Source organism: Pseudochaenichthys georgianus, unplaced genomic scaffold, assembly GCF_902827115.2.
Source record: "Pseudochaenichthys georgianus unplaced genomic scaffold, fPseGeo1.2 scaffold_890_arrow_ctg1, whole genome shotgun sequence".
Lineage (NCBI taxonomy): Eukaryota > Metazoa > Chordata > Actinopteri > Perciformes > Channichthyidae > Pseudochaenichthys > Pseudochaenichthys georgianus.
In genome coordinates this window covers 7,501-20,503 of record NW_027263424.1, presented here as the reverse complement: position 1 = coordinate 20,503, position 13,003 = coordinate 7,501, and the positions used below count along the sequence as shown (strand labels likewise).

Here is a 13,003-nt window from a genome sequence, read left to right as displayed (position 1 = left end):
TATACATATGCACACATTAAGACATGAATAAAAGCACAACAATCAATATATACAACTGTTGTGTGTTTATTTTTGATGTTTACTTTTTATTTATACCTCTTAATGTGTGTATACTTTATTTATCCCAAATTGGCTAATTATTTTTGTCACGTCAGCATTTTGACATCTACAAGAATTACTTATTTTAAACATTATAAAATATACTGTCTTATATACCAAAATATAAACCTAGTGTACTTTATACATAAAAAGTATGAAATTAAAAGTATTTATGTATATACACATATGTATATATTTTGGGACAGTGACAAAAAGCATTTGACACACACCTCATACAGACTCACACACACACGCCTCATACACACCTCATACAGACACACACACACACACACACACACACACACACACACACACACACACACACACACACACACACGCCTCATACAGACACACACATGCATATCCCTCACACACACACACACACACACACCTCATACAGACACATGCATATACCTCATACACACACACACACACACACACATACACTAGGGCTGCACGATTTGGGGAAATAATGTAATTGCGATTCTTCTGACAAATATTGTGATTCGATTTGCGATATTTGTTTTTCAGCGACCCAACGGAAGTTTATTGTAAAATGCGGCCTTAACTCCAGCTAGGAAGGTCGCATCAACGTACTCCCGTCTCTAGCACCCTCGCAGCCCGAGCTACGAGTGAAAGAACTAAACTTACATGACACTTCCGTTGGGTTGCTTTAAAGTCAAGCTTCAGTTTAAGATTCACTGTAATAGAAACACGTGATGGATGATCACCTTCTATCATGGGCCACTTCTGATTGATTATCAATGGAGGTACATGTGGAGCTCAGCACTTCTGATTGGTGTGGATGACTGACACACAAGAAGAACAAAAAAATGTAAAAATTAAAAAAAATGTTAAAAAAAAGGATTTGATAATCGTATTATTTAAAATCGATTAATCGTTCAGCCCTAACGCACACACACACACACACACACACACACACACACACCACACACACACACACACACACACACACACACACACACACACACACACACACACACACACACACACACACACACACACACACACACACACAGAGAGAAAGAAAAATTGACAATATAATTACTGTGATCTGTGTTTGAAGGAGCGCTTTTAAAATGTACCGTTTCCCAGCTACAGTCCCATTAAAGTGGTGTGTGTGTGTGTGTGTGTGCAGCGTGGGTCGGGGGCTTCCTCTCCATCACGGTCATCAGCCTGCTCTCGCTGCTCGGGGTCATTCTCATCCCGCTGATGAACAAAGTTTTCTTCAAGTTCCTGCTCAGCTTCCTGGTGGCGCTGGCCGTGGGCACGCTGAGCGGAGACGCCTTCCTGCACCTCATCCCGCACGTGAGTCACGACGCAGCCACTCGGTGCTCTGTTCCTGCTGAGCGCAAAGTCGCCTTCTAAATAAAAGCATGTCTATTTAAAACGGGAAGTTAAGAAAGACATGAATACAATAACACAAACTATGCCATCTCCTTTCCAGGTTCAAAGAACACACAGTGGGTTATTCATAAACTGTTCATATCGATACACATGTTTTAACCCGGAAGGGAAGACGGACACGGACATATGGACATCGCAATACTTAGCATATCGTAGAATCGCAATACTTAGCATATCGTGGCTTAAGTATCGCGATAGTGTCGTATCGCGGGGAGCCTGGGGATTCCCAGCCCTACTGCTTACAGTCTTTCGGCGTCTTATCCGTCTTTTCTTCAGGGTGCTTCAAGGGTTCTTCTTGGGGCGGTAGGTCGATAGGGACTTGGCTTGGCAACTGGAAGGTCACCAGTTCAAGTCCCGGAAAGACCATGTGCTACCGAGGTGTCCCTGAGCAAGGCACCGTTCCCCACACTGCTCCCCGGCTCCTAACACTAGGACGGGTCCAATGCAGAGAAACCGTTTCGTCACATAGTACCTGTCCTACGTCACGACAATAAGTTGAATCTTCTTCTCCTTCAGTCTCAGGGCGGCCACCACCACCACGAGGATCCTGGGGTGAATGATTTGGGACACGAGCACCACGAGGAGGAGAACCTGGACGGCGTCTGGAAAGGTTTGACGGCTCTGAGCGGCGTGTACATCATGTTCCTGATCGAACACTTCCTCACGCTGGGGAAGATGTACAAGGACAAGCAGAAGGTCAGCGCCGCTTCAGATACTCAAGTACAAGTACACACATCCTTTACTCGAGTAGAAGTACACACATCCTTTACTCGAGTAGAAGTACACACATCCTTCACTCGAGTAGAAGTACACGCATCCTTTACTCGAGTAGAAGTACACGCATCCTTCACTCGAGTAGAAGTACACACATCCTTTACTCAAGTAGAAGTACACACATCCTTCCGTCAAGTAGAAGTACACACATCCTTCACTCGAGTAGAAGTACACGCATCCTTTACTCGAGTAGAAGTACACGCATCCTTCACTCGAGTAGAAGTACACGCATCCTTCACTCGAGTAGAAGTACACACATCCTTTACTCGAGTAGAAGTACACACATCCTTTACTCGAGTAGAAGTACACACATCCTTTACTCAAGTAGAAGTACACACATCCTTCCGTCAAGTAGAAGTACACACATCCTTCACTCGAGTAGAAGTACACACATCCTTCACTCAAGTACAAGTACACACATCCTTTACTCGAGTAGAAGTACACACATCCTTTACTCGAGTAGAAGTACACACATCCTTTACTCGAGTAGAAGTACACACATCCTTTACTCGAGTAGAAGTACACACATCCTTTACTCAAGTAGAAGTACACACATCCTTCCGTCAAGTAGAAGTACACACATCCTTCACTCGAGTAGAAGTACACACATCCTTCACTCAAGTACAAGTACACACATCCTTTACTCGAGTAGAAGTACACACATCCTTTACTCGAGTAGAAGTACACGCATCCTTCACTCGAGTAGAAGTACACACATCCTTTACTCGAGTAGAAGTACACACATCCTTCACTCAAGTAGAAGTACACACATCCTTTACTCAAGTACAAGTACACACATCCTTTACTCGAGTAGAAGTACACACATCCTTTACTCAAGTAGAAGTACACACATCCTTCACTCGAGTAGAAGTACACACATCCTTCACTCGAGTAGAAGTACACACATCCTTCACTCGAGTAGAAGTACACACATCCTTCACTCGAGTAGAAGTACACACATCCTTCACTCAAGTAGAAGTACACACATCCTTTACTCAAGTACAAGTACACACATCCTTTACTCGAGTAGAAGTACACACATCCTTCACTCAAGTAGAAGTACACACATCCTTTACTCGAGTAGAAGTACACACATCCTTCACTCAAGTAGAAGTACACACATCCTTTACTCGAGTAGAAGTACACACATCCTTTACTCAAGTAGAAGTACACACATCCTTTACTCGAGTAGAAGTACACACATCCTTTACTCGAGTAGAAGTACACACATCCTGGCATAGTTTTTATTTAGTAAACTACATTTTCGTCTCGTCACTTTCCGTCAACGATATTGCATGATGATTTCGTCAGTTATTGTTTACTGCCGTCTCGTCATCGTCTCGATTTCGTCATGGAAAAAAAGTCGTTGACGAACATATTTCGTCATGTTTTAGTCAACGAAATGAACACTAGCTTGGACACGGACGTGGGGAAATAAGGTTCCTCTTTAAACTGCCAAATGAAGGGATAAGGTGTGGTGTAAAACTGTTGGAATCAGACTACAGTATTTATATACAAAACATAGAATTATATATATTTTTTAAACTTGTCAAAACACGGATTATGCTTTGTAAAAATGACAACTTTTAGTACTCACGATACCTGGAATATTCTATCATTTATGTTTTCACTATTGGAGTTAAATACCCAGCAATATCTAAATAATGTATGTTTGATTGGACTTAGGAATATGGCATTTTATACGCATTAAATTCTCAAATTTTAACATGTTGAGGGACTTTTTAAAAATGCACATGTTGCGTGGGTATCAGAGGAGGTCCAGGCTGCTCCTCTGGAGACTCTGGTCATCAGGAGCTTTAGTGTTGTGGCTGTTTGTGTTTCAGGCCCAGAAGAAGTGGGATCAGAACGATAAAGCAGATCCAGAGAAGCAGCCGGCGCTGGAGGACCTGAAGCCGGCTGAAGGTGAGGAGGAACACGGCATCTTATTCCATTCACTTGTATCTAGAGCAGGGGCGGGGAGGCTTTTTCCTCTCAAGGGCCATTTCAATGTCTTCAACATCCTCAGAGGGCCGTGCAAGTTATTGACCTCTGCTTAAAAAACTAAAATCACAGTCCGGGGGACCTAACCTACTCTGGGGGGGACCTAACCTCCTCTAGGGGGGTCCTAACCTCCTCTGGGGGGGACCTAGCCTCCTCTGGGTGGACCTAGCCTCCTCTGGGTGGACCTAGCCTCCTCTGGGGGGACCTAGCCTCCTCTAGGGGGGACCTAACCTACTCTGGGGGGGACCTAGCCTCCTCTGGGTGGACCTAGCCTCCTCTGGGGGGACCTAACCTCCTCTAGGGGGGACCTAGCCTCCTCTGGGGGGGACCTAGCCTCCTCTGGGGGGGTCCTAGCCTCCTCTGGGGGGGGGGTCCTAGCCTCCTCTAGGGGGGTCCGGGGGCATGCTCCCCCGGGAAGATAGTTAAAAGTCAAAAGCATCAATCTGGTGCACTTTGAGAGCAACATCAGGAGATCTATGGAAACATCTCTCAACACCAGATGAAACAGAACTGGAAGCAGATTTACTTTTTCTTTATGGATATTTTACAAATCACTCTCCTTTCAAACTGTGTTCTTGTTTATTAATAACAACTTTTGTTTACCGTCCTATAGTATTTTATACCTGTTTACTTTATTCTCTTGTTTTTTTATAACTATAATGATCATATAAAGATGTGCCTTGACCTCACTGGTTGGAGAAAAAGCTTCTTGTATTCGTTAGCATAGCGAGCTAACCAGATGCTAACAACAACAGGTATTGACTGTATGTCAGATGAGCAGATCTCCACTGGGCTTTCAGCTGAGACACAGCCAAGCAGAAACTGCAGCATGTGTACGGCTCCTTATCTGAAGTGCTGGAGTGGCGTTCTGGTGCTCTCCGTCAGAACTGCACCCCTGCTGTCAGACGAGACATATACCACGTGATGACACGTTAGGCTCGTGTTGTGTTCAAGGACCCTGACCTTGGCCAGGAAAAACAGGCACTCACTTGTTTATTTTTTTTGCGGTCTAGATTTCTTTAATTTGTTTCTTCTTTGTGTGCGTTTATAAATTGCCTCGAGGGCCGGATCGAATGGTCTCGCGGTCCGTATACGGCCGGAGGTTCCCCACCCCTGCTATAGACTCTTCTTGCTCTATTTGATCAGTTCTATTTGTTTTACGTCCGATATATATTCATGTTGCTCTGTTGGAGCAGCCTGTGACCTAAGGTACGATGGGATAACACTTTAATGCTCCGATCGAGTCTGAAATGCTCCTTGCATCGCAGCAGCTCCATGGGTAGCATCAGCATCTACAAAGACACAATGCATGAGAAACAAACATGTAGCATCACAGCAGGATCAGAGCCTTCAGCGGCATCTGATCTGTAGCTCTGTGTTCCCCGAGAGGACTGGAGCACAGAGGACGCTCAGTCTGACCCACGTTTTCAGTTACATAGCTACACCGTGGCTAATGTTCAACGTCTTGAATAACAAGACCCAGAACTAATGAGAAGAAACCCCGACACGTTGGTCGTTAACATCTTGGCTGGAAAGTCGACGAGTAAATGTGCTGCGTTGTTGTGTAAGGTACGTTTATTTATATTCAGACACAATTCAAAGTGCTTTAAATCATCATGAACACGTAATGAGATCAAAGAAAGGAACACAAACACGATGGAGGAACAGATTCATAAAACCATGCATACAAGAGATGGATGAAAGAGATGGTGCTAAAACAAGTTAAACGGCTTCTGGGGAAGACGCTTAAAAAGTCATGTTTTTAGCCTCGACTTAAAAGAACTCAGCGAAAAGATAAGGCGTGCTTTGTTGATCCCACGGTGGGACATGTTTTCGTTGCAGCGTGAAAAGACGAGACATTAGAGACATTTAAAAGACTAGAAATAAACAATCCAGAATGCAAAACATCTCAAATGGAAATAAAATAGCTTTAGAAAAGTAGAAAATATACTCGTGGAATGACACATTTACTGCAACTAAATGTAAAGCAGGATATTATATATATATATATATATATACGTGTTGTGCAAGGAATGGACTATATAAAATAATATTTTAATTTATATAGCGCTTCTCATCGGCCAAGATAAATCTCGAAGTGCTTCACAACAAGGGATACTGATACACGTTGAGAGATTAAACACATAATTGTAATAATAAGAAGAAATCAAAAAATAAAATATATAATAGAGTACAAAGTAGTAGTTATTTAAATACATTTGAATTGTATGTCAGACTGTTAAACATCCATAACATTCATCTGTTTGCAACTTATATATATTATATTCCAATTACTTGTATATATACTCTTCTGCACCGTTTCTATTCTATTCTATATCTGTGTTGTTGTGTTGCTCTGTGGGAGGAGCCTGTAGCTACGAACACATGACCATGACAGCCTCGATGTGTATCGTGTAGTTTACCCGCTGCTCCCTCTTCCTCCAGAGGTGGAAACTAACGGCGCGGCGATGTTCGGCGCCCCGTCCCTCGCCCTGCGGGGGGGCAGCGAGGCCGAGGAGCAGCAGGTGATGCTGGAGCCCGAAGTTTCCATCGTCTCGGCTCCAGAGGAATGCGTGGACTACACGGCGGAGGACTGCGAGAACAAATGCCACTCCCACTTCCACGACACGGTGGGGAACGCAGACCGGCAGCACCACCATCACCACGACTACCACCACATCCTGCACCACCACCACTCCCAGAACCACCACCCCCACTCCCACTCGCACTCCTACTCCGAGCAGCACTTCCAGCAGGCCGGCGTGGCCGCGCTCGCCTGGATGGTCATCATGGGGGACGGGCTGCACAACTTCAGCGACGGCCTCGCCATCGGTGAGACCTCCTGGAGTTACATCGCTACCGGGGGCTTTCTTTTGTGTCGCCTCCTACCAAGGAGTTCAGATTCTGAACTCCTTGGTAGGAGGCGACAGCAACGCAGCTTCAGATGCATTATGCAACAATTCACCGTCTCAGATCCTGTACTTCAGTGAAAGTAGAAGTACTCAGATCCTGTACTCCAGTGAAAGTAGAAGTACTCAGATCCTGTACTCCAGTGAAAGTAGAAGTACTCGGATCCTGTACTTCAGTGAAAGTAGAAGTACTCAGATCCTGTACTCCAGTGAAAGTAGAAGTACTCAGATCCTGTACTCCAGTGAAAGTAGAAGTACTCGGATCCTGTACTTCAGTGAAAGTAGAAGTACTCAGATCTTGTACTTGAGTAAAAGTAGAAGTACTCAGATCTTGTACTTGAGTAAAAGTGGAAGTACTGAGATCTTGTACTTGAGTAAAAGTAGAAGTACTCAGATCTTGTTCTTGAGTGAAAGTAGAAGTACTCAGATCTTGTACTTGAGTAAAAGTAGAAGTACTCAGATCTTGTACTTGAGTAAAAGTGGAAGTACTGAGATCTTGTACTTGAGTAAAAGTAGAAGTACTCAGATCTTGTTCTTGAGTAAAAGTAGAAGTACTCAGATCTGGTACTTGAGTAAAAGTAGAAGTACTCAGATCTTGTACTTCAGTGAAAGTAGAAGTACTCAGATCCTGTACTTCAGTGAAAGTAGAAGTACTGAGATCTTGTACTTGAGTAAAAGTAGAAGTACTCAGATCTTGTTCTTGAGTAAAAGTAGAAGTACTCAGATCTGGTACTTGAGTAAAAGTAGAAGTACTCAGATCTTGTACTTCAGTGAAAGTAGAAGTACTCAGATCCTGTACTTCAGTGAAAGTAGAAGTACTCAGATCTTGTACTTGAGTAAAAGTAGAAGTACTCGGATCTTGTACTTGAGTAAAAGTAGAAGTACTCGGATCTTGTACTTCAGTGAAAGTAGAAGTACTGAGATCTTGTACTTGAGTAAAAGTAGAAGTTCTCAGATCTTGTACTTGAGTAAAAGTAGAAGTACTCGGATCTTGTACTTCAGTGAAAGTAGAAGTACTCAGATCTTGTAGTAAAAGTAGAAGTACTCAGATCTTGTAGTAAAAGTAGAAGTACTCAGATCTTGTACTTGAGTAAAAGTAGAAGTACTCAGATCTTGTAGTAAAAGTAGAAGTACTCAGATCTTGTACTTGAGTAAAAGTAGAAGTACTCAGATCTTGTACTTGAGTAAAAGTAGAAGTACTCAGATCTTGTACTTGAGTAAAAGTAGAAGTACTCAGATCTTGTACATTTTAAAGTAATGCATTTAATTGTGGAAGTTTAAAAACCTTAATAGTGATTTAAAATGTAATTAATTGGTGGTTTTCCTCTGGTGTCAGCAGTGCAGTCGCGTTGATCCGTATATAATATATGTTATATAGATGTGTATATATATATATAGATTTATATATTATATTGATGTTACCCCGTGTCTCTGCAGGCGCTGCCTTCACGGAGGGTCTGTCCAGCGGCCTCAGCACCTCCGTGGCTGTGTTCTGCCACGAGCTGCCTCACGAGCTGGGTAAGAGCTCACATCCTGCATGACCTCATGTTCCCCGGATGTGTATCTGACATAGTTTATACGTGTGTTCAGGAATCATTCAACGGTTTATTTTTAAGCATTTTAATAGACAACGTTTTTATCGTTAATACATTTTTATATCAACAGTTAATAATTTAGTTTTTGGGAGAAGCGTGGGATTAAATTAGTTGAAACTTCTTCCCACAACTTTCCGGAGGTGTAAGCGGGTCGATCGTTTATATATCAGTCAGTAATATTTTAGTTTATCAATTTGACACAGTATCATAATTCTCTTGTATCATTATCATTATTTGTATTATTGTTTTACCCTCGTCTGTACTTTAACTGTTGACTACGTTTCCCAGGGGACTTTGCGGTGCTGCTGAAGGCGGGAATGAGCGTGCGCCAGGCCATTCTCTACAACGGGCTGTCGGCCTTGATGGCGTACCTGGGCGTGGTGATCGGTATATTGATCGGACATTACGCGGAGAACGTGTCCATGTGGGTCTTCGCCCTCACAGCCGGACTCTTCCTGTACGTGGCGCTGGTGGACATGGTGAGTCGAGGACCAACGGCACCACGATACTTTAATTATACATGATCACCAGAGAGGGTACAAGTACACACATCCTCCACTCAAGTGGAAGTACAGATCCTCGTGTTTAAAAATACTCTGGTGAAAGTAGAAGTACTGACTAAACTTCTTTACTCAAGTCAAAGTAAAGAGGCTTTGAAGTGTACTTCAGTAAAAACATGTGAGAAGTAGAAAGTACAGGTATTTGAGTTCAACATGAGAGAAGTAGAAAGTACAGGTATTTGAGTTCAACATGTAAGAAGTAGAAAGTACAGGTATTTGGGTTCAACATGTAATAAGTAGAAAGTACAGGTATTTGTGTTCAACATGTAAGAAGTAGAAAGTACAGGTATTTGAGTTCAACATGTAAGAAGTAGAAAGTACAGGTATTTGAGTTCAACATGAGAGAAGTAGAAAGTACAGGTATTTGAGTTCAACATGAGAGAAGTAGAAAGTACAGGTATTTGAGTTCAACATGAGAGAAGTAGAAAGTACAGGTATTTGGGTTCAACATGTAAGAAGTAGAAAGTACAGGTATTTGAGTTCAACATGAGAGAAGTAGAAAGTACAGGTATTTGTGTTCAACATGTGAGAAGTAGAAAGTACAGGTATTTGAGTTCAACATGAGAGAAGTAGAAAGTACAGGTATTTGAGTTCAACATGAGAGAAGTAGAAAGTACAGGTATTTGTGTTCAACATGTAAGAAGTAGAAAGTACAGGTATTTGAGTTCAACATGTAAGAAGTAGAAAGTACAGGTATTTGAGTTCAACATGTAAGAAGTAGAAAGTACAGGTATTTGGGTTCAACATGAGAGAAGTAGAAAGTACAGGTATTTGAGTTCAACATGTAAGAAGTAGAAAGTACAGGTATTTGAGTTCAACATGTAAGAAGTAGAAAGTACAGGTATTTGAGTTCATCATGTAAGAAGTAGAAAGTACAGGTATTTGAGTTCAACATGAGAGAAGTAGAAAGTACAGGTATTTGAGTTCAACATGTAAGGAGTAGAAAGTACAGGTATTTGAGTTCAACATGAGAGAAGTAGAAAGTACAGGTATTTGTGTTCAACATGTAAGAAGTAGAAAGTACAGGTATTTGAGTTCAACATGAGAGGAGTAGAAAGTACAGGTATTTGTGTTCAACATGAGAGGAGTAGAAAGTACAGGTATTTGAGTTCAACATGAGAGAAGTAGAAAGTACAGGTATTTGTGTTCAACATGAGAGGAGTAGAAAGTACAGGTATTTGAGTTCAACATGTAAGAAGTAGAAAGTACAGGTATTTGGGTTCAACATGAGAGAAGTAGAAAGTACAGGTATTTGAGTTCAACATGTAAGAAGTAGAAAGTACAGGTATTTGAGTTCAACATGTAAGAAGTAGAAAGTACAGGTATTTGAGTTCATCATGTAAGAAGTAGAAAGTACAGGTATTTGAGTTCAACATGAGAGAAGTAGAAAGTACAGGTATTTGAGTTCAACATGTAAGGAGTAGAAAGTACAGGTATTTGAGTTCAACATGAGAGAAGTAGAAAGTACAGGTATTTGTGTTCAACATGTAAGAAGTAGAAAGTACAGGTATTTGAGTTCAACATGAGAGGAGTAGAAAGTACAGGTATTTGTGTTCAACATGAGAGGAGTAGAAAGTACAGGTATTTGAGTTCAACATGAGAGAAGTAGAAAGTACAGGTATTTGTGTTCAACATGAGAGGAGTAGAAAGTACAGGTATTTGAGTTCAACATGTGAGAAGTAGAAAGTACAGGTATTTGAGTTCAACATGTGAGAAGTAGAAAGTACAGGTATTTGTGTTCAACATGAGAGGAGTAGAAAGTACAGGTATTTGAGTTCAACATGTGAGAAGTAGAAAGTACAGGTATTTGAGTTCAACATGTGAGAAGTAGAAAGTACAGGTATTTGAGTTCAACATGTAAGAAGTAGAAAGTACAGGTATTTGAGTTCAACATGTGAGAAGTAGAAAGTACAGGTATTTGAGTTCAACATGAGAGAAGTAGAAAGTACAGGTATTTGAGTTCAACATGTAAGAAGTAGAAAGTACAGGTATTTGAGTTCAACATGTGAGAAGTAGAAAGTACAGGTATTTGAGTTCAACATGTAAGAAGTAGAAAGTACAGGTATTTGGGTTCAACATGTGAGAAGTAGAAAGTACAGGTATTTGAGTTCAACATGAGAGAAGTAGAAAGTACAGGTATTTGAGTTCAACATGTAAGAAGTAGAAAGTACAGGTATTTGAGTTCAACATGTAAGAACTTCTTACATGTCGTCAGGAAAATAAGTAGTGGAGTAAAGTACTGATACCAGAAAAATGTACTTAAGTACAGTAAGGAAGTATTTGTACTCCATTTCTTCCCCCCACTGAAGATAATAATACATTAGCAACATCAACCAGGACAAATATCAGAATATGTAAAAAAACAGCCCGGCTTTCGATCAGAAATGGTTCCTGTTATTCTTCTTCAGCGTCCTCCAGAGGCCTCTGTCCTACGAAGCTGGTTCAACCTAACCTGATATGTTGGAGTTAGCCGGTTGGCCTAATCCAAAACATACGCGCTCTCGCTAAGCGGTCCTAGGACGCGGGTTATCAAGTGGATCGCTCAGCCAGCCGTGTCCTCTCTAGCTAGGTGTTCACATGAGAGGGTGGGATCTGGAGCATTCGACCAATCACAGACATGGAGAAGCCACTGACAGCGCAGCGTCATACTTCCTGAATGAAAACTCTAATATCAGACACATGAAGAAGTTAAACTTGACTCAAACACTTGATCAGGATCAAAGCCTCAGAGCTGCAGCTGCAAGGTGAACACAGCTGGAGCAGAGCAAGTGTTGGAATGCGTCCATCAGCAGGTTCATGATGTCACGGCCCGTCTAACACACCGTCTGACTCTCATCACCTCTGACTCAGAGTCTCCTCAACGTGTTGCTGACATAATGCTTCATCCAGTCTGTGGCGCTGTGAGTGCTGCACGGCCAGACACGCTCAGGGACTCGGATCAGAGACATGTGATACATCATGAAGTGATGTGCCGCGGACTGTACTCAGTGTACTCTGATCCGGGTACTGATGCTGACTGGACTTAGTGTACTCTGATCCGGGTACTGATGCTGACTGGACTCAGTGTACTCTGATCCGGGTTCTGATGCTGACTGGACTTAGTGTACTCTGATCCGGGTACTGATGCTGACTGGACTTAGTGTACTCTGATCCGGGTACTGATGCTGACTGGACTTAGTGTACTCTGATCCGGGTACTGATGCTGACTGCACTTAGTGTACTCTGATCCGGGTACTGATGCTGACTGGACTTAGTGTACTCTGATCCGGGTACTGATGCTGACTGGACTTAGTTTACTCTGATCCGGGTACTGATGCTGACTGGACTTAGTGTACTCTGATCCGGGTACTGATGCTGACTGGACTTAGTGTACTCTGATCAGGGTACTGATGCTGACTGGACTTAGTGTACTCTGATCCGGGTACTGATGCTGACTGGACTTAGTGTACTCTGATCCGGGTACTGATGCTGACTGGACTTAGTGTGCTCTGATCCGGGTACTGATGCTGACTGGACTTAGTGTACTCTGATCCGGGTACTGATGCTGACTGGACTCAGTGTACTCTGATCCGGGTACTGATGCTGACTGGACTTGGTGTGCTCTGATCCGGGTACTGATGCTGACTGGACTTAGTGT

The 13,003-nt window shown here is 42.4% G+C and overlaps 1 protein-coding gene across 1 annotated transcript in view; it reads left to right on the top strand.

Moving 5' to 3' along the window:
- LOC117444682 (zinc transporter ZIP6-like) overlaps positions 1-13,003 on the top strand; it is a 32,336-nt gene that overhangs the window by 16,175 nt on the left and 3,158 nt on the right. The window contains 6 exon segments of the mRNA XM_034080108.2: positions 1,259-1,428; positions 2,044-2,223; positions 4,146-4,224; positions 6,748-7,134; positions 8,649-8,729; positions 9,095-9,285. Of these exon segments, the coding sequence (XP_033935999.1) occupies positions 1,259-1,428; positions 2,044-2,223; positions 4,146-4,224; positions 6,748-7,134; positions 8,649-8,729; positions 9,095-9,285 (1,088 nt within the window).